Source organism: Colobus angolensis, unplaced genomic scaffold, assembly GCF_000951035.1.
Source record: "Colobus angolensis palliatus isolate OR3802 unplaced genomic scaffold, Cang.pa_1.0 Scaffold209, whole genome shotgun sequence".
NCBI classification, from domain to species: domain Eukaryota; kingdom Metazoa; phylum Chordata; class Mammalia; order Primates; family Cercopithecidae; genus Colobus; species Colobus angolensis.
Genome location: NW_012115255.1, coordinates 1,609,546 through 1,631,515, shown reverse-complemented (window position 1 = coordinate 1,631,515; position 21,970 = coordinate 1,609,546). Strand labels below are relative to the sequence as shown.

At 48.7% G+C, this 21,970-nt stretch overlaps 1 protein-coding gene across 1 annotated transcript in view; it reads left to right on the top strand.

The window, feature by feature from the left end:
• Nucleotides 1-21,970, top strand: part of ADARB2 (adenosine deaminase, RNA-specific, B2 (non-functional)) — a 529,062-nt gene that overhangs the window by 433,398 nt on the left and 73,694 nt on the right. The window contains exon 4 of the mRNA XM_011942292.1: nucleotides 11,696-11,810. Coding sequence (XP_011797682.1) covers nucleotides 11,696-11,810 — 115 coding nt within the window. The remainder of the gene's footprint in view (nucleotides 1-11,695; nucleotides 11,811-21,970) is intronic.

The following is a 21,970-nucleotide window of genomic DNA, read 5'->3' as shown; positions in this document are numbered from 1 at the left end:
CAGGATGGTCTCGATCTCCTGACCTCGTGATCCGCCCGTCTCGGCCTCCCAAAGTGCTGGGATTACAGGCTTGAGCCACCGCGCCCGGCCTGCCAAGCTGCTTTTTAAGGGTTCCCAGGAGGGGCTCGTTTCCCCACGGTGCGAGCTCTTTCCTGGGAGGCATGAATGACTCGTGGAAGACACATTAACCCCACGCCACTGCCAAGAGACCCTTCAGCAGGCATTTTCTAAATGGCTAAATCACCAACAATAACAGGTACAGCCGGATGTCTCTCTTTTTCCTATGTAAAAAAGAGTTTATGCTGCAGATGACTCTTCTGTTGCAGGCTTTTTTGAACAGGTTTTAGAGTCTCTCTGTGCAGGGCTTTCTATATTGCAAAGCACCATCTCACCTGCCCCCAGTCCAGCCTCTCTCGGCCCCTCCCCAGCCACTCACCTGTCTTCTGCAGGAGCTGGGGCATCTGGACCGCAGCCTATGCCTTCGTGACATTGTCTGTAGGGGAGTCGCCGCTGGGACTCTCACTATGCCTCCCCTCAAGTACTGAAAGTGGACCAGACCATGAGGGTCTCTAAGGCCCACCTTCCCCTCCCACTTAAGGACTGGAGTTGGACACCACAGATGTGCTGAGTTCTTTATCTCCAGGATTTACAGTGTATGGTTGGATTTGTTTTCTGAGACCTTCTGGGAATCCACCTCAAAAGAGCATCAGGTAGTGTCCATGAAGATAGGCTGCCGCAGCTCAGATTCAGACCTGAAACAACCCCATTTCTGCCTCAACTACTTGCTTGCTTTAGACCTTTGGCCGAGCTACTAAATCTCCCTAAACCTCTTTTGCTGCTGTTATTAAATGGGACAGTTCTTCACACAGTTGTTGGGTGGATTAAATAATGTGTTAACAGTTCCCAGCAGGGATCTCAGTCAAGAGCCATGCAGGGTGCTGCCCGTGCTGGGGTGGAGGCAGCCATTGTTAGCAACAGCTATAGTGCAACAGTTTGACCTTCCCAACCCTGAGAGCATCCTCATAATCCAGCTTACATCTAGGGTGCTTGAAGCAAAGCAAAACAACAAACTGCTGACCCTACCATGGCTGAGATGTGCCCTCGGTGCCAGGCCCTGGATCACTGTTCTCACCAGGACATATGGCCCCTCACACAGCTGCAGACCCAGCCCTGTCACCCTGCTGGTCAGGATCACTCAAAGGACATCCATGTGCCTGGGTGACGTCTGAACTTCACGCGGGAGCAATCTCTGCCTGTTTCTTGTGCTGATGTATCCCTGGTAGGTGTAATTGTGCTTGACCCTGAGAAGCACAATTCATAAATATTTGATGAATTAACAGATGAACTCCTTGGCCTGGAATCAAGACCCTACACTCTCCTGTAGTGAGTGGCCCTTTCAGTTTAATTTCTCATAACTACGTTGCACAAATTCTTACTCAGGTCAGGCTGATCTACTCTTTGTTCTTATCAGAGAAACAAATGTTTCCACCTCCGAACTGCTTTAGGCTATGGCTTCTCCTACCTTTTTATGGTCATTTAATCCCTGATAATTTAGATTATGTGATTCCTTCAAAGACCAGAAAGAAACTATCTTCCAGGGAGCCTTCCCTGACTACCCCACTCCCAGTGCCTACCCAGAAGTGGCCTCTTCCTCCTGCAAGTATCTGTACAGGTCCAGTGAGCCACAGGAAGGACACAGGCCATAGGCTGTCTACACTGGTTATTCTGATGACGGACAACACTCCACCGATAAGCCACATGAAGGACACAGGCCATAGGCTGTCTACAGAAGTCCTTCTCGTGATCCAACACTCCCCTGATGAACCACATGGAGGGCACGTGCCATAGGCTGTCTACACTGGTTATTCTCATGATGGACAACACTCCACCAATGAGCCACCTATAGGACACGTATCCTAAGCTGTGCACATTACCATTAATTCACAGGATTGTTAACAAAGATAGAGATCATTGCAGCCCCTTAACCATAAAGTGGTCTATGAGTATTAATTGAAAAAATGCACCTAAAGCATTTAGAAAGTGTCTGGCAAGTAGCACGATGTCAATGACCTTAGCTAGAGCTCCTGTTAACCAATAGAAAGTCAGTAGAAACAATAACCACCTATCCACAAGGTCTGTGGTATATTGCACAGGTGTGACACGTACAGGAGAAAGAAAGACAAGCATACGAATTATGCCAGGAAAGACACAGCTTCAAAGTGCTGTAGGACACCAAGGGTTCCCATGCTGGGAAGCCTTTAAAAAGGAGCTGGCATTTGACCTCCATAGAGAAACACAGGTTTGTCTACCTTCCATGATGCAAGTTCAAGTGGACAGAATTAGGAAGTACATGGTTTTTGAGCAGCCTAGGAGCCTCTGTAGAGCTTCCGACGTAAGCACTGAATTGAAAGATACGGCAGAAAGGTGTGGATTGGTCATAATACACAATGAGATAACTCAGTCCTCCGGGTTATGGGCACCCTCTTCCCTTATTTTAGAAAGGGACCATGCAGTATAACTTGGCCCATGTGCTCAAAACTCTAAATCTGAATGCATTTATCCATCCTAGGAGATGAAATGAACCCCTTGCAGGCCCATGAGCATATTCTGTAATTTGCATGCATAAAACTAATCAGGCACAAGCTTATTTTTGAGCACTTTAGCTGCTTCTCCTGTAAACCAAGTGCCAGGTGGGGAAGAAAATCACATTATTGCAAAGTCTGATTAGTTGGGTTTGCAGTAACCAAAGTTGACTGTATATATTATATCCCAAGTGATTAAAACATTAAATATCCCTAGTGTTAAAGAAGTATGTCTCCCTATATGAATTCTGAGCTGCTATCTAGCTTCTAACACCCTATGCCATCAATGACAATGTCATTTACATACAGTAATTCAACTATGGAAAACTACATAGAGCTGCAATCATGTATGTGATTTAATTAAAAACCAAACACTTAAAATACCTGTGGCACAGTAGACACAGTTCTGTGGAGAGACCCGGAAAGGGCTTCACTGGGGAAATGGAAGGATGCAGTGCAAAAAAGCAAGATCTGTGTTGAAAGTCATGTTGGTTGTCAGTAAGATGGGGTTGTGTGGACAAGCACAGAAATATTTCAGGTCTCTGAGCACCATGTAAACACCAAGGTGGTCCCAAAAGGACGGGGAGGGGAAGAAGATCTGCAGTGAGTAAATGGGACCCCAACACAACCCATTCTAACCCCACTTCCCGGAGAAGGAGATTAATTACTCAGGCAGTGAGGTTATCACTGGAGCTGAGCTGTGCCAAGCTATGGGGACCCCAGCCAGGAGGTGAGACTTGCTGAAGCCGTCATGGGAAATCACGCTGGTTAAATATCAAACAGAGAAAATTTAACCAGCTCACTACAAATCTTTCTACATTTTAATTACTTAACCACCCAAAGTAAAGAAAGTCTTTTTAAATTGTTGCTTTTCTCTTTTTACATTTACCTTTATAAAATGTTAGTTGAAAAATATGCTTCATATAAGTGTCAAGCGCCCCTCTATTTAAAACTTAAAGAGTAAAGAGAAAAGGATTATAGAGGAGGAGATGAGGTTGGCTTTTTAAAAGGAAAAAAAAAAGTTCTCATGGAAGTTTCCTGGGCTTAGGAGTGTAGCAAGAGCAGTCACCCAGGAACCTAGTGCCATGTCCTCCCCATGTGACCCTGCAGTTCCTGAGGGGCAGGATGCTGGGGCATTCTGGGGCGACAGTCTCTGTGCACCCCTCGGTGCTACTCCTGAGCCCTGCTGGCACCACGCTGAGAAATCATGCAAATTGTCTTTCACCAAGGCTGGAATTGCATGAGAGCTGGACCTGCATGAGAGCTGGACCAATTCTCGGAAACAAGTGCTGGAGCTATCCAATCCACGTCTTTCCACTGGACCAGGATCAACCAGCACAAAGCATATGAGCGCATGGTGCTTTGCCTGGGCCTCCTATTGCATATCTGAATCCACAAACCACCAATACACAGAAATCTAGCATTCCATAGGTGAGACTGGCTACTTTCATAACAAAAATATTTTCTACTGGCCAGCAGAACAGTGAGGAGGAGCTAATCCCTGAGGCCTGGGGATCCCCAAGCACATGCTCAAGACCTGCCTCCAGGCCTGAAGAGCACCTAAATGGAGATGAGGTCATCATCTGGACCTACCAAACGTGTGACCTCAGCAATAGACCAGCTCATCATGGATCCACCACACATGTCAAATCAATCATGAGTTATGGTGCAGAGACTTTTGCTATTTATAAGTTGTAAGACTTTATGCACCATTTGCATAAGTCTTCAATTCGATTGCCACGTTTTCTTTGTCTTTTTCTCATGGATTTCTCTCCTCTGTCACTCAGAGTTAATAATGTTGTTGCCCCAAACAGCCCCAAAGCCAGTGGCACACTATAAATAAGCTGTGCAGTACTCAGCTTGTAGCTAACTCCTTCACCCTGGCCCCAACCCTCTCGTGGCTCCATCCTGGGGTTCTCTGAATCCAGCTTGTAGGGAGGGAAGAGGGAAACAAGGGATTGAGGAAGAGGAGGAAAAGATCCTCAGAAGTGAACACGGAGCATCACTTAGGAATTTCAGGATCCACACCTAAAAATGGCAAACACAATTTCCTCCAGCATTCAACAGGCAGCCCTGGTCACACAGCCCTCCTCGATGCTGGAAGCAAGGAGATGTTGTCATGTGTCGAGGAAGGAGAGGGACAGTCCACACCTGCATGTCCACATGTTTCTGGATAAAGCCTATGAGGGGCAGAGAGCAAGTGGTGCCTGCCCCTAAGGTGTACCCACCAGGCTAATGCATGACACGGGTTCAGAAAGGGAGCCGCTCAGGTGACATCGTGTTTTGTTCGATGGAACTAATGTTTGTGTCCCCCGAAATTCATATGTTGAAGCCCTAATTCCCAGTGTGGCCGTATCTGGAGATGGGACCTCTAAGGAAGTAGTTCAGGTTAAGTGAGGCCATGAGTGGGGCCCTGATCTGATGGGATTAGTGTCCTTGTAAGAGGTGACACCAGAGAGTGAGCTCACTCACTCTGAGCCAAACAGGTGACGCTGCCACAGACATTCAGCTGAGAACATCCTGTCCCTGACCTCCCCCAAATTCATGTCCTTCTTGCATGGCAAATGCACTCATCCCATCCCAACAGCCCCAGAAGTCTTAACTCATTCCAGCGTCAGCACTAAGCCGTGAAGTCCAGAGCCTCAACAAAACATCACCTGAATCAGGAATGGGTGGGACTCATGGTGCGATTTGCCCACCCTGACGCTGAGCTCTCCCCTCCAGCTGTGAACCACAGAACCCAAACAAGTTCCATGTTCCCAAAATACAACAGTGAGCCAGGCATGGAGTAGACGTCCCTTTCCAAGAGAGAGAAAGGGGCAACAGGGAAAGGGTGGCAGGGCCCAAGCAAGTCCAAAACTCTAAGGAAGTACTTTGGGCAAAATGAGGTAATGGAGTTGAGGCAGCTGATCCAGTGGATTAGTGTCCTTATTAAAGATAACCCCACGGGCCGGGGATGTGGTGGCTCACACCTGTAATCCTAGCACTTTGGGAGGCCAAGGCAGGAGGATTGCTTGAGCCCAGGAGTTTGAGACCAGCCTGAGCAACATAGTGAGACCCTACCTCTATAAAATATTGAAATATTAGCCACGTATGTGCCCTGTGCCTGTGGTCCCAACTACTTGGGAGGCTGAGCTAAGAGGATTAGTTGGGCCCAGGAAGTTGAGCCCAGGAGCTGTGCTCACGCCACTGTGCTCCAGCCTGAGCAACAGAGTGAGACCGTGTCTCAAAAACACACAAACAAACAAACAAACAAATGATGCCACGGAGTCTGGTCCTGCTCGGTCTTCATGCATGCACAAAGGAGAGGTCATGTAGCACATGACAAGATGGCGACACCCACAGGCCAAGAGAAAAGGCCTCAGAAGGAAACTGACCTGGCCAACACCTTGATATTGAACTTCCAGCTTCAGAACTTTAAGAACGTTCATTTCCGTTGCTTAAGCTGACCAGTCTATGGTATTCTTTTATGGCAGCCCCAGCAGATGAAGACAGTGTGATAAGGTTGGGAAAAAAATGCTGATAATAACTGGTGGGAAAAATAATAACCAACATTTTTCTGAAATATTTACTTGTTAGACAATTCATCCCTGAGAGTTGCACTTATCCATACACGCATTCATTCATCCGAGAGGTACACCACTAGTGATGACAGCCGTGATCACTCACGGTGCTATGGCAGGACCATGAAAATGCAAAATGCACCCAAGCCATGCTCCCAGCCACAGATGCAGCACGGTGTGGGAGTCACATCATAAAACATGAACTGTTAGGTAATCATGCAGGAAAAAACGTGAATCCACCCCTACACGAATGTTGCTGGAGTTCTAAAGGCAGCGGATTACAGATGAAGGAGAGGATCTCCAAACAGGGGAACAGGAAACCTTTTGGGCCTAGGAAGGAGTTTTGGAGACTGAGGCAGGGCAGGACATAATGGATTGAGAAACAGGCTATGCCATTAAAAAAAAAGAATGAAATCATGTTCTTTGCAGCTACATGGATGCAGCTGGAGGCCGTCATCCTAAGCGAATTAACAGAAACAGAAAGTCAAATACCACATGTTCTCACGAGTGGGAGCTAAACATGGGAGTACTCCCAGACATCAAGATGGGAAGAGCAGACACTGGGGAATACTGGGGGGAGGGAGGGTAGGGGATGAGAAACTAACTACCAAGTACTATGCTCACTACCGGAGTCACTCCTACACCAAACCTCAACATCACTCAAACCTGCACATGTACACACTGAACCCAAAATGTAAGTTGAAATTTTAAAAAAGAAAAAAAGGACCGGGTGTGGTGGCTCACCCCTGTAATCCCAGCACTTTTGGGAGGCCAAGGCGGGAGGATCACCTGAGGTCAGGAGTGCTAGACCAACCTGGCCAACACGGCAAAACCCCATCTCTACTAAAAAATACAAAATAAAATTAGCCAGGCACAGTGGCACACGCCTGTAGTCCCAGCTACTCAGGAGGCTGAGGCACTAGAATTGCTTCAACCTGGGAGGTGCAGGTTGCAGTAAACTGAGATTGTGCCACTGAGGTCCAGCCTAGGTGACAGAGCTAGACTCTATCTCAAAAAAAAAAAAGAAAAGAGAAAGAAAGAAAGAAACGGGCTGTGGAGTCGGAAATGTGTGGACCTGGGGAGAGGAAGTGCCCTGTCCTTGAGGGTGCCTTGGCCGCTGCCTGGAGCCGCCCTGCAGGACTGAATGTGCACACGTGAGTGCCATGGCCTCCCGATTGGCAGCTGTGCCTCCCACCTCCTCCAGCTGGGATGGGTGGAACCATCCGGGCAGCAATGTCTCCATTCAGCTCTGTCAGTTCAAGGCTGTCTCTACCAGCCAGGGGCCCTTGTCACTCTGGAAGAAGGCTGAGCATTACTGTCCACCTGGCATCTGCTGGCCATGCAAGCCCTCCCCAGTGAGTCTAGGAGGCCTTCGTCTGTGGAAATGCTGAGGCCCAAACCAAATGTGATTCATTCCACCCCAGCTGTTCCTCAAACGACCCCACGAGGGAGCAGCCGGGGCTCAGGCTGCTTGGTTCATAGTAGGAGCCTAGGGCAGGGGTGCAGGCCTGCAGGGTGCAGAGAGCAGGCGGCCAGGCTCCACCATGGTCCCCCCTCTGAGGGCTGCTGCCTTTTCAGGGTGCCGGCCGCCTTCGCCCATGTTCTCTCCCGGCCGTGGCTGCTCCAACCTGCACCCAGAGGTAGCGAAGCCTGCGGCCATCCTTGAATTCAGATCCTGCTTTTCCTCAGAGCAATCTGGTCACCAGTTCAGTGCAAGGGTCAAAGTCAAGACAGCTGGGGTAATTCCCGTCTCTGCCACCCCCTGCCGTGTGACTGGTTACGTTGCTTCAGTAGCTAAAAAGGATAATACGGGCACTTTCCTGGGCCGGTAACGCGCCTGCTCAGAACGAGTCCCTGCTGTCACTGTGTGTCTTCCCATCGCTAAGGGGACAGAGCACGCCCTCGGTTTCCACAGTGAAATCTATTTTTGCACGCACTGCTACGACTCATTGGTCTGGGACCATCCTGATGTCCTGTGCTGGAGCCCCTCAGGCAGACACAAAGTGACACAGAGAGCCCTCCTGTGCTGGACAAGCTATTACTTCTTAGACATTCGAAACTTCATCCTAAAAAACAAACAAACAAGCAAACAACAACAACAAAAAAAAAAACAAAGAAACAGCTACGCACATCATTTGGAATAACTCCGGAGCACAGCGGGTGCTGGAGTCAGATGCCTGGCACCATAACAGCTGTTTTAGAAGCAGAAGATGTAGTTCTGTCCTTGAATCAACGTTAACACCCAGGAATCACCCAGAGTCGGATTCCAGAGTGGGAAACAACAGGGAACCCCGTGGGGGAGATGTGGCCCCCAGGCTGCCACGGCCACCGCCCGGGCTGGGGAAGTGTCCCCATGGCTGGAGTCCAGGACGCCTGTGCAGTGAAGCTGATCGGTGCTGCCCTCGCCTGCCCATGTGCCGTGGGGCCGACCAGAGGGAGAGCAGCCTGCGTTCTGTCACCTGAGAAAGGGAAGCTCTCCTACTCTTCCTTCAAGGTTCATCTCAGACATCAGCTTTGGACAAGGCTTTCTAGACCCTCTGCCCAGTGGGGAGCCCTTCAGTGCCCCATCCCCTCTATGGGACCGGTGAGGATGAGCACCCCAAGTCAAGGCCCAGCGCCAGCCTCCCCACCTCCCAGACCTGCTGGCGCCTACGAGTCCTGGGCCTGGCAGAGGTCCCACCCGTCACCTGGTCCCAGAGTCAGGGCTGCCCCGTCGACCCTGTGCCTGGATGCTTCCCCTGGGAGACGCAGGACGTCCTGACAGGATGGGACTGGTGGTGCACGCCCTGCAGGAGCCTATGGTGGAGCTGCCGATGTCACCTTCGCCTGCTATTACAGTGCTCAGAAGCTGATTTCTCGAGGCCCGAGGTGATAGCTGAGGCCTCTCGGGGCTCCAGGGCTCTGTGGGCCTCTGTCCCCTGCATCTTCTTCTCCACCCCAGCTCAGAGCTCAGCGTGCAAGGTCATGGGGGGCACAGGAGGGGCCGGACGACCTCACAGCCAGGCCTGACCTTTAGAGTGGGCAGCGCCAGCCTTCTAGGTGAGAACCAAGGACTGTCACGAAGGCTCCCGCCTGCCAACCACCTTGTGGATGTCATTCATAGCTACTGTGTGTGATTTGGGCACCAAGGAAGACCAGGTTATCACAGGGGCCTGGCCCAGTGGCTGGAGCCTGTAATCCCACCACTTTGGGAGGCTGAGGTGGGAGGATCCTTTGAGCCCAAAAGTTCAAGGTTGCAGTGAGCCGTGATGGTGCCGCTGCACTCCAGCCTGGGCGGCAGAGAGAGACCATGTCTCAAAGAAAAAGAAAAACATTAAGAGTTATGCTCTCCCTTGACAGCATGCATTGGAAGAGTAAACGAGGCTGCAGCAGGCTGAACAGTGGCATCCAACCCTGTGACGGTGACTGAGAAAAGTTCTCTGCAGATATCCTCAAGTTAAGGACTTTGAGATGGCCTCATGGTGGATTGACCAAGTGGGCCCTCAATCCAATGACAGTTGTCCCTACAAGAGGCAGAAGAGCAGACACAGACACAGAGGAAAAGGCCATGTGGGGACAGAGGCGGAGACTGCAGTGATGCGGCCACCGCCCAGGGACGCCCGGAGTCCTGGAACTGGGAGAGGCAGGAAGGAGGCTCCCCAGAGCCACAGGAGGGAGCACGGCCCCTGGACAGCTCAGTCTCAGATTTCTGCCTCCAGAGCTGTGGGGGGGATGAATGCCTGCTGTTTAAAGACCCCCAGTTAAGAGTATTTTTCCAGCAGCTCCAGGACACAGCACATGGGGTGTCCAGGACACAGGTTTCCCTCTCTGGACCTGATTCCAGACATGAAAGACAGGACAGCCGGGAGCAGCCTGGGCCGGGAGCACCCAGGAAGACTCCAGGTGCACAGCAGTCCCTGAAAGGTCAGGGTCCCGTGTCCCTCTCAGGCCAGCATTGCGCCCCTCACGGGAAGCCTAGCTCTTCTGCCGCCTGTCCTATGTGGGGCTTCCGTATTGATTCACAGCACAGTGGGAAAAGGAACTGACATCACCTACGGGCTATAGCGGCTCGGGGCCTTCAAACCCCGGGGTGAGTAGAGGAGACTGCGCCGGGCCCTGCACACCTGCTCTTTACTGCAGAAGAATTAAGAGGGAGAGGGGCTAGGTTGTTTTGTGGCAGGTTTTTCGCTTCTGGCAGGCAGGGCTGTTTTCACACAAACACGTTTTATTGCCTACAAGTGGGATTTTTAAACACTGTCTATCTTTCTTATCGTTATTAATCAGAGAGCTGTCCTTATCAGCAGCAATGCCTGCACAGCATCAGCGTCCGCACAGGCCTGGTGGGAATGTGGAAACCGGGCCCAAAGACTGCACAGTATCAACCGCACATGCCTGGTGGAAACGCGGAAACCTGATCCATCAGAGAAAGGGACTGTTTCCTGCCTCATGGATGAGACGATGAATTGATTTGGCTGCTCAGAGGCTCGGGCAATGCCTGTGGTGACGGGGGGAGACGATGATAATGATAAAAATAATAAGAGTAACAGTCACAGCCGCCATCTCTGAGCACTTCCAACCAAGTGTGGGGCACTGCGCTGAGCACTTAAGATGCCGTATTACATTTAATCCTTACAAAGACACCATAAGGTGGAGATGAAGATGATTCGCTTGTACATTAGGAAAATGGGCTCTGAGGTGTTAATGACTCACCCAGGCCCCTGAGTGGCAGAACTGAGGGTCCAACCAGGTTTCCGTACTCCAAGGCCTGCAACAGCTATGCCAGCCAAACTGCCCCCAATGAGAAGCTTGGGGCCCCACGTCAAGGAAAAGGCAGTGCTGCAGCCTTGGGCCCAGAGGAGCCGGGGAAAGGGTGGCCACAGAGCCACACTCTGGCTGCCACATGCTACTGTGTGTGCTGCCTTTCCAGAGACCAGGAGTCGCCTTATCACTCATCAAATTATGTTAAGAGGTGTGCAGGGGCACACGTGTGTCTGTGTACATGTGTGTGCACATACGCACGTGTGCCTGTGTGTGCATATTCATGTGTGCATGTGTGCCCTAGGTGCATCGTGTGTTGCATGTGAATGTGTGCATCTGGTGCATGTGCAGGAAGGTGAGAAGAGGTTGTGGAGTGAGCCACAGCGCCAGCCATTTAGCCAGGAGAGCAGCCTGAGACTGCCGGCTGTGTAGACACTGGCTCTGGAATACTCGGAAGACTGGTGGCCCATCATCCCTGTAAAAATCCCCTCCTCCTCCAGCCACTGCTCTGAGAGGCAGGGAGAGGGAAGTGGACACTGTTTCCATGGGGAGGTCGACAGAGCTCAGGGTTTCTGCTGAGAGCAACGCTGAGGTTAACCACTCGTAAGCCACTCAATATGATTCTGAGTTTTGGGGGCACAGCCAGAGAGAGGCCACGTGTGGCCAGGGGGGGGACAAGGCTGTGAGAAAGGGAGGAGAGCAGGTTCACATGTGGCCACATGGGGATGAGGCTGAGGATGGGGAGGACAGTGCCCATCATCCTTTGCGGCACCTGCTCAGCCCAACGTGGAGGCCTGTGCTTGTGTCTTTCAGGAATTCGCAGACTCCATATCCCAGCTGGTCACACAGAAGTTCCGCGAGGTGACGATGGACCTCACGCCCATGCATGCCCGCCACAAAGCTCTGGCAGGAATCGTCATGACCAAAGGTAGCCACCTCTTCTTTTCCTGTGGGCATTTTCATCTCTAAAGAAAGGAGCATTAGCATCTACCTGATCTTGGAGGCCAAAAGGCTCTCTCTTCCACACCAAGCTGTGACAAAGAAAGACAAAATATTATAGGATACACAGAGATCAGTGGCCAGAGCGTATTAGCAGGAAAAGCCATCCTGACCATGGTGCTGTGATTAGGCTGCCAGGGCCCAGCTCTGCACAAACATCCCCCATCTCTGGGGGGCCTGGCCAGTCCCTTCCGGAGAACCCAAGTCTCCCGAGGGCCCTGAGTCCCTCTCGTTGGGGTGTAACCCACCCCGGAACGCTCTCATTTCTGCCAAGATTCCCCATCCCAAACACCCAGGGAGGGAATTCCACTCTAAGAAACACAGGTGACCCAGCCGCGAGGGGCATGCTGAGAGCCAAGGAGGCAGCCTCTCCAGTCAGCCAGGATGGGGGAAAATGAATGAGGGCTAAATTTGATGAGTCAGCACTATGGAAACAACAAGCCAGCGGGTTATTTGAATTCAACCATTTCCATTTCCAAAGTTTTTCACAACTGTGTAAGGACCTCCTCGTCACACTCATTATACTCACACACTTGAGAGTCGTTACTATAAAATAGTTAACTGACTTTTGGATTAAGTTTCACACACACGCTTACTCTGCATGTGCCGGCAAAATCTAAGGCGGAAAAAGACCATCGACCTGACATACAAACATATTTATATTAAAAAATAAAAGACCAGATGACTGGCATGGTTCTCAGCCATGCTGGGCCAGCAGGGTCCTCTCCAATCTTGCTGGGTGTGGGAATATTGGAACCCAGCACCCAGTGCCAAGTCTTGGCTGTGTAATCTTCCCAGTGTGGGCCTCCTGGTAAAATGAAAACGAAACTGCTTCCTCACAATGTAACTGGGTGAGATCTAGAATATGAGATGCTTTGAAAGGTAAAGTTGTTTTATAAATAGATCATGCAATATATAAATATATCAGCCCCGCCCTGACCACCAGCACCTGCCCCACCTTTCAGACACAGATGACACCTGCCTCTTTGTGGAATTAGGAATGTTATAAATTGAGGGCTAAGAGTTCACCTCCACCAAGCTCATCCCTGCTAGAGGTGACGATTCCTTCATCCTCCAGCATGCAGCCATCAGCTGGGCACCGCCATACACTGGGCACTGCTCTGTAGGCCCACAGGGCTGCAAGGAAGAGACACAGCCCCCACTCAGGGTACAGCAGTCTCACTAAGGGAGCAGTGAGTTTGGCAGGCCAAAAGCATCATCCTAGCACAGAATCCAGCCCCACCTGCACAGAGCTCTGCGACCCATGGCCAGCCACTGAGCCTTGCTGGGACTCTGTTCTCTCACCTTTAAAACAGGGGTAACAGCAATACCTACCTGATCAGGTTATTTTGAAGGCTACATGTGTTCATGTATTTCTAGCTCTTAGAAAGTTACCTAGTCCATAGCAAGTACCATGTAAGTGTTAGTTAATTATTGGTAGTGGCACTGTTTTATTTACAAATTATTTAGTCAGTGCCTGGCATACAAAGTTCTGGGGAAACAGCAGAGAACAAGAGACCAAACGCTTACCCTTGTGGCTCTTATATTCCAGTGGGGAATGGTTCATAAAGAATAATTTAAATCCAATATAAAAGAACTATAAAAGAATTATGTACACACAGAGTTGTTGGTCCATATAAACAAAACTTTGGTAGATTTTGTAGCAGATTTCTGCTACAGATTTCTGAATAACTCAGTTTAAATTAGTGTCCTGGTCTGAAAGGAAAGGAGGGAGGGTTGGGGGAGGGAGTAGAAGGGGGAGGGAAGGTGGAGGGGAGGGGAACCACCCACTCTGGCTTCCTTATTGTGCAATGCACTTCCAGCCCCAGAGGCATAAATCAGTATGACTTGGAAAGTAATTTTTTAGCATTTCTCGGCTCCAGAACTGTGATTGTCCAATATCTTTCCATCTTTCTGGGAAACAAATCTGGCAAGTTTTGGAAGCTACTCTCAAACTTCATGTGGAAAATAGTAATGTTTTACAGAGGCTTGTGGGGAAATGATACTTCTGAGTTGCCAGTGAATACAATGCTTTATGTGTAGGCAATTTATCTACATGAATTAAGCTTATTATATGAAAATGAAGCTTCACAAGGTAGAGCTTCACTAATTAGTGACTTCTGAATGCTGAAGAATAACTTGCTGAAATTTACTTTCCTATTGTAAGGAAATACACATTGATTTTAAAAAATTAGAAATGTGCAAAATTACTAATACAAACATTTTTAGATACTCATTTACTTAAAGTTGATGTGCCATTTCATCTTAATTCTAGTTCAGTTATTCAAGCAAATGCCTAAGAAATTCTCAGAATAATGTGTCTTGTTCTAGTTGCTGTATATGTCACAATGTTTTAAAATTAAACTTATTTTGAAATAAAACACAATTTGATTTGCCATTCCAGTGGATGGAATGCCAACTCACATTAATTAGCTCCTGAAAGTTCTGTTTATGAATCGGAGGCCATTTCTTTGCCATTATGAGAAATATAATCAGAGAAATATATACTTATGAACAGAAGTTTTTATTTTTATCAAATTAATGCAGTCATATGGTAGAGATTCTAAAGAACTTCTGAATGAAAAGCCGTATTCTCCCACTCCACCCCTCACTCCCCTTCACTCTCAGAAGCCACCTCTAACCATTTTAAATTTTGTTCTTGTGACCCTAAGTATTGCTTCTATATTTCTAGATTTTCAGTTCTAGATAACATCTATTGACTCATGCTATTAACATTTGATACTTTTTCATTTTCCATTATTGTTTGTAATGCACAATTATTGATAATAAACCTTTATTTCTTATTGCATCAAATTTAGAAGGTGTGGTTTCACTCACCTTGGGAGAGGCTGTGCGTTGAGGGTGGCAACCCTCAGCCCCTTCCCCACTAGCCAGCCTCTCCCAGTTACACATTACATCTTTACACCATCATCACTGGTATTTATATCCTTTCTTATGCTCATAATTAAGTCTTCTCTATTTTGTCTTTTGAATGATTATAAGAGCTGAACAGCATCTATCTGGTGAGAGTATTATAGATATTCCCACCACAGAGCCAAGCAGAACCACGTTCAACCTTCCCAGGACAGTTCCCCCCAAAAGGGAGCCTGGCTGCCTGGCGTCAGGACACACAGAGGCTCTGCCTCCACTCCCAGCTCCAAGTCGTGTTGTGTTTAAGTTTGATTCATGTGTGTTGCTAGACTTGCTTATATCGCTTTTGAAATATTGTGCTTTTTTTTTTTCTGGAATGTCTTTTTTCTTACTGAAAAAGAAGAGAGAGGAAGATTGTGCCTTTACCATACGTGCTAAGTCACAAGGCCTCTAGGGAAACATCTTGCAGAGGGTACCTGCCTCTCTCCCGGAGAACTCCCCAGCCAGGCCCACCGAGGCACAGACCCCACGTCCTGCTCTTCCAGTGGGACATCGTCTCTGAGATCATTGTCTTCTCCCCTGCTTTGTCTCCCCTCATACAGAGCTTCCTCAAGAAGCATCATCTACAATGGGAGATCAACTTTGTGAATATTCCCACATCTCAAAATGCCTTGATTTGCTTCTCATCCGTCTCAATAGGTTCCCAGGTGGGGAATTCTAAGCTTTCAATTATTTTCCCTCAGTATTTTGAAGCAATGTTTCCATTATCTTTTATCCAATATTTCTGACCTGCCTCACATTTTCTCTGCAGTGACCAGCACCCATCCCTACCCGGGAGGGGGAAAGGTCTTTTTTTTAACTTGGATTTAAGAATATGTTTAGGTATGAGCCATTCACCTTCCTTGACATATTTAAGCTATTTGTATATTTTCATGTCATTTGTATTATGAATTCCTTCATTTACACACATTTCTGTTAAATTTTCAATACTCTGTATTAATCTTCTGCTTTTACTTTTTAAATTTTAGTCTCTTCATTCTTTTACTTGATGTTTTTGGAGATTTCTTAAATTTATCCTACAGCTCATCAACTGCCTTTCCCTCCTAATTTTTGCAACCTATTTTCATTATTTGAGTCTTTTTTTTTTTTTTTGTATTTTTTAGTAGAGACGGGGTTTCACCCTGTTAGCCAGGATGATCTGGATCTCCTGACCTCGTGATCTGCCCGTCTGGGCCTCCCAAAGTGCTGGGATTACAGGCTTGAGCCACCGCGAGTCTTTCACTTACCCTCCATTCTTCCTTTCTCAAGGGAGCCTCTCGTTCTGTAGCTGTAACTTCTGTCCAGCTCCTCTGAGGAGACGCCCTGGCCCGTGTCCTCCAGGCCAGGGGTAGTGGCTTTCTGTTTCGCGTGGTCTTTCTCCCGTGTCCTGCTCATGGCTCCCGTCTGAATACACACACTTGTGAACGAGACGTTAGACTGGTATCGTAGGCGCTGGCCTGGTGTCTTCCGCGGTGGTGGCCAGCTGGTCCTTCTCCCACAGGCTCCCGCCCGGATGGGAAGGTAGCGCAGGGCCCATTTCCATCAGCTCAGGTCTCCCTAGGATTCCCGGCAGGCGCCCCCACCCCCGCCAGCGCCAATGAGGTGGGGTCCCAGCCGGCCCTGGACCCTTCTCAGGTGGTCCTTCCCTCCCTGTAGCGTGAGACTCCATCTTTCATGCTGAACAAGTGCTTCCACCCTCAGACATTCTCCCCAGGGAGCAGGACGCTTGGCCAACTGCCGCAGCCATTTATTAAAAATAATCCAGTGAGCCTTATGCCAGGAGCACACGCACTGCTGCCCCCGGACCCGTAGGCACCGAACCTGGGCCCTCCCAGGCCTGACCTTGAAGGCAGCTGCTCTCTCTGCCACTGGGAAGCTCTGTTCTTTCTCTCAACTCCTCCTCTGCTCCCACTCACACGCCATCTTCTCAGAGGGCGTGGACTGTGTCTTCCGAGGGAGCTTGGACACTGCTCAGGCCGTCTCCTGGGAGGGCGTGGGCCCTTGCTCAGGTCTTTCGGAGGAGCCTCGCCATGCTCAGGCCGTCTCCCGGTGGGGCGTGGACCTGACTGAGGCCGTCTCCCGGGAAGCTGTGGACCCCGCTCAGGCCGTCTTCCAGGAGGGCGTGGGCCCCCGTCTCAGGCCGGCTTCCGGGGGAGCGGGGGACCCCTCTCAGGCCGGCTTCCGGGGGAGCGGGCGACCCCTCTCAGGCCGGCTTCCGGGGGAGCGGGGGCCTCGCTCAGGCCATCTTCCGGGGGAGCGGGGGACCCCCTCTCAGGCCGGCTTCCGGGGGAGCAGGGGACCCCCTCTCAGGCCGTCTTCCAGGAGGGCGTGGGCCCCCGTCTCAGGCCGTCTTCCGGGGGAGCGGGGGACCCCTCTCAGGCCGTCTTCCGGGGGAGCGGGGGACCCCCTCTCAGGCCGGCTTCCGGGGGAGCTGGGGCCTCCCTCAGGCCGGCTTCCGGGAGGGCATGGGTCCCACTCAACCCTTCTCTGGATTACACAGTAGTTCAGCTTTGTTCCCTCCCGAATCCTCTCGTTTCACCGGACAAAGAAAAGCAAATGTTCTCCCCATCCTCTTGAACCCCGACAGCACTTACTAGCCAAGCTGTCAGGGTACCGCTTTATTTAGAAACTCTTGTGTTTCATGAGAGAATGATTCTTAAAGGGGTTGTTGATAGTGATGCCTTGCATTTAATATGCAGATTTACAATTTTGACAGCATTTTTACATACACTAATCAGTTTGATTGACATAACCCCGATAAGTGGGGAAGGCAGGAATTCTTATTAACGCTTTAGGAAATGCAGACACCAAGATCAAGAGGCCAAGTGGCTTTCCTGACGCCCTGCGGGGTGGGCAGAGCTGAAACATGGAACTGATGGTCCTTTATCCTTCACGGCTCCAGGTTCCTGTTGGAAGCAGGCATCAAGGCCCGGTGGTGACCACGCATTACCTCTTCATGGGAAATTACTTTTCTGAGTTTATTAAGTAAATAACTAGAAAAAAGGAGTTTTCTAGAGTACATTTTTTGGGGTTTGTGTTTAAACTTTTGCTAGTTTAGCCTACAAAACATGTTCTGAAACCGTGGCTTGTATAAATATTCTTTCCCATTTAAACTAAGGTCCAGTTTTATCACTCCACAAATTTCTTGGACTTATAACTGCCCTGGAAAAATGCACATTTCTTGAAAACAGCCTGGTAAAGTTGAACTTTGTAAAAAGAGCCCAGGACAACAAGGAAACCCTTCTGAGGGAAGTGGTCTGGCCTCTTTTATTAGGGAAAATACAGAAGTGCCAATTAATTCCACGATGGAGCATAAGTTTTCCAAGTTTTGAAATGTAGATTATGTTTTGCTTCATATGTTTGGCTTTGAACCTAAAATGAGCACACAAGATAAAAAAATGTGTCTGTACTATCCGTGCCATGCTTTTGGCTTGAACAAAGAATTGTGTTATTGTGTTGTACCAGATAAAGCTGGTTATCAAACACGATTTTCCCATTTGCACTTTAGAAACCATGACAGTTTAAATACAGTTAAAACTTCTCTCTCCATCATACAAAGAGCATCTGTGTAAGTTCATCTTCACACGGACCTAAGAGAAGTGGAGTATAAGGAGTTTATTCCCCCAATTTTTCAAAACCTTTGCTTTCATTGTCTCCCCTGAATGACTGGCAGTCACTTTGATCTTAAAATTAAAAGCAAGGTATTTTTATTTGCATCCAGTTGGGCATGAGGAAGATAAGCTGAAACAAATGAACTGGACAAAAAAACCCTAAACAGAAACCTCATGCTGTGATGAAAGATGGTGAATTATCATCTGTATTTCAAGGAATTGATCTTAATGATTGCTAAGTGGATACTGAGAAATGTGAAGCTGATGCTGTGCCTCGGTGGGTCTGTTCAGGCACATTAAGATTCATGGAGGCCGACAGCCCAGTATAATAAGGAGCACTGATGGGCAATTGATTTTGAATCTTTGGTTTAAACTGTTAGGTTTAAACTATAAGATGCAGGACGGATTTCACTACACCAATGCTGACCCTTGCATAGTGTGAATGCTGACACATTTCTACTAAACATCCCTCCTCAAAATGGAGAGGAAAAGAAAATCAGTCACTGACTGGACATTTGTTCCACCCACATCCCACTTATGGCTCATTTAAATAGTTTAGCCTGGAATAATTCACAGGGTGCCGATGAAAACCCTCAAAGCTGAATTAACTAAGGAGAGGACTGGCGGCCCTGGCCGTGAGTTAAATCCTCACCAAATGCCTTCATTTATCCCAAGTAAGGAAATGGGTAGATGGAAATAACATGAGAAAGGGAGGAGAAAATATTTTTGCTACACTCTCTCAAGGTCTAGTACTCCAATCAAAGCTGTTCAAACACTTCTGCACTTCTCTGATTATTAACTCATAACTGAGCATTCAATTCTTTCTTCAATATAATTGTCCAAAAGGCTTCACCGAGAAAAGAAAATCCAACATTGTATCTCAAGGCAACACAACTAAACTCATTTTATTCTGGTCTCTTTGACTATGAGTCTTTTTTTAATGGAAGCGTAACAGTAACTTTGTTGGTGAAAAAATAAAGGACGCTAGCATCCAGTGTTTACCTGCGTGCCAGGCAATGTTTGGGGTATGTAAAGCCATATTCTCCTGTTATTCAACAAGCTAAAATATTCTTATGTTTACCCTAACCATGCTCTGGTTAAGCACACTTAGGAAAGAGGACAAGAAAGAAAAAGAGAGAGTTAGGGAGGGAGGGAGAAACAGAAAAAGAGAGAGTTAGGGAGGGAGGGAGGGAGAAAGAGAAAAAGAGAGAGTGAGGAAAGGGAGGGAGAAGGAAGGAGGAAGCTTCACGAAATGACTGTGTGTTATCTGTGAGCAGGAGTTATCATCATTGACAGGGTCCCCACTGTGTGGCTGGAGATATTAAAGATATTCTAAAGGATTTGGGCTAATTAGTGAACAAACGTGAAACTGAGTGAAGCTACAACCCTCTGAAATAAGTGTGGACTTTCAAATGTGTGTACTTGGGGTCATGGTTTATACTCCCTCGTTCCCTAGTAGACCCTGTATTTAAAATTTCAAGATGTGTCCATCTGCATTAGGTGATATTGAAAGGGCTTCCCTGCAGAAACACTGGAGGAATCTGTGGTGCTGTTCCAGACACATCCACATTGGAAGCTGGGGGTAATTCACGCCAAGAAACACAGGGTCTCATGACTTCACACAGCAAAATGGAGGTCTCCTGGCTTCCTCCCTTTGCTGCTATAACCAAACTTTCCTCTCCTCGCACCTCTCTTTCCCACACACCCTCACTGCACACCGTGTCTGTGTCTCCTGCTGCTGCTCCATTGGACTTTTGAAGTCCTCATGCACAGCGCTCTGGACCCAGCCCCTGCAGCAGCTTCACCACACTGATGACAGGAAGAGGTGTGCATGGAAGCAGCCTCCCAGGTTAGAGAGGGGGTGGGCATCTGATCCCTGAGGGCTGACCCTGAAGAGGAAGGGAGGCGGGGTCTCGGGCTGAGGAGGAGCTCCTGACGGAAGAAAGCAGTCTCAGCTTTGGGGCCATGCTGGCAACAGGTGGCTCATGGGGGAGCCAGTCATTGACAAGGTCAGTGGAGGGCAGAGAAGGGGAGGAGAGCAGGAAGCTATGATCGACAGTGGGTTCGGGGCGGCCTCCCCACCTTAGGTCAGTGCCTACCTATGTCATTGGGTCATTACCCAAGAATGAGGGCTCTAACTAGCCAGCCAGATTTGAGCCCAGGGAAACTCACGCCTCAGTCAAGAAAAGAAGAGAAAGTATTGGAGGTCAGCAGAGAGGGCATGGAGCTCACAGGGCCTGAACAAAGCTCCCCTCTGAGCTGATTCAAATATGATCTTCTTAAAAACAGAACAAAAATGAGGATGCCAAGTGGTTGCTTACAGATGAAGAAAGCACCGTCACTTACAAGATTTAGCTCATGAATTATTTAGGAGCTCTGGCTTCATGCTCTCATTATTTCTGGTTTTAGCGCCAGTGAGACCTTGTCAGCCATCCTCGGTGGGAGAAGGAAGAAACCGTTCATTGATCAGACCAGGTGTTTCCCATTTGTTCCTTTGATATAAAAGAATGAGTTACTAATGGAGTGAAGAGCTTGCTCAGCCCAATGCAAATGTGGAGATAAATAGACTTTTCAATCTATTAATTGCAAAGTGTTCATTGTCATTCTACCTCTTTCTTGGGGGTAGGAAGAGGGCATTGAATGTATTTACTACATGTGAAATTACCATATTTATATCCAGTGAAACCCTCGCAGTGTTGATGTTGAGGAACATAACTAATAACCTTCTCATAAGCTTGCCTGGCCTGATCTTTTGATGTATGTGGTGTCCTACCCCAAATTCTATGCATTTTGCAGTTGTATCCACTCAGAACGCCACTGGCTGCAGGAGGTGAGATAGCGGATTAGCAGTGTTACAAACAAGCACCTTTTTATCTTTTCATTGTCTCGGTAACCAACAGTGGTCCACATGCCAGACTGTAGTGGCAGGTGCCATTCAGGCCCCTGTGGTTTCAGGATGTGTCACCCTCTGGCCACTCCTCATCCCGCCTGCTGCTACAGGTCACATTCCCAGACCCCATCAGGGCAGGAGGAGGACATTTTCCATCCTGAAGACTTCTTTTGGCCAGGATTTTGCTGCTAGCCACTCAGCTGTGCAGGAAGTAACGGGGAGAGCTGGAAAGGGAGAGATTTGCATCTCAGTCTCCACAGCAAGGCCAGTGAGGGAGGATGGCTTGGAGCAGCTGGATGCTCAAGAACCAACACTGGTGCAGGTATCGACAGTGCCTGCTTACGTCTCCTAGAGCCTCAAGTCCCTCACGGTGCCCTCTTGAGCACTGTGCTGGGACGAGTGTGGAGAGGACTGTGCAGCAGCAAATACTGCTGCATCTGCCCATCCATTCTCATGCCCCAAAAGTTTATTTTGGAAAAGTCAAGTTAATTCAGTAGGAGAATGTGCCAGATGTGCCATTGTCATGTAAACAGTTAGGTCCCAGGGCTGACACATGGTTGTCAATGTGCTTGCTTGCCTGGACGCCACCTATGTCAGTGCCTAGCTTGTCCTGCCCTCTGATGGGGCTGTAGTGTGTTTGACTCACCATGAGTCACAGACACACATGTGACGTGTTGT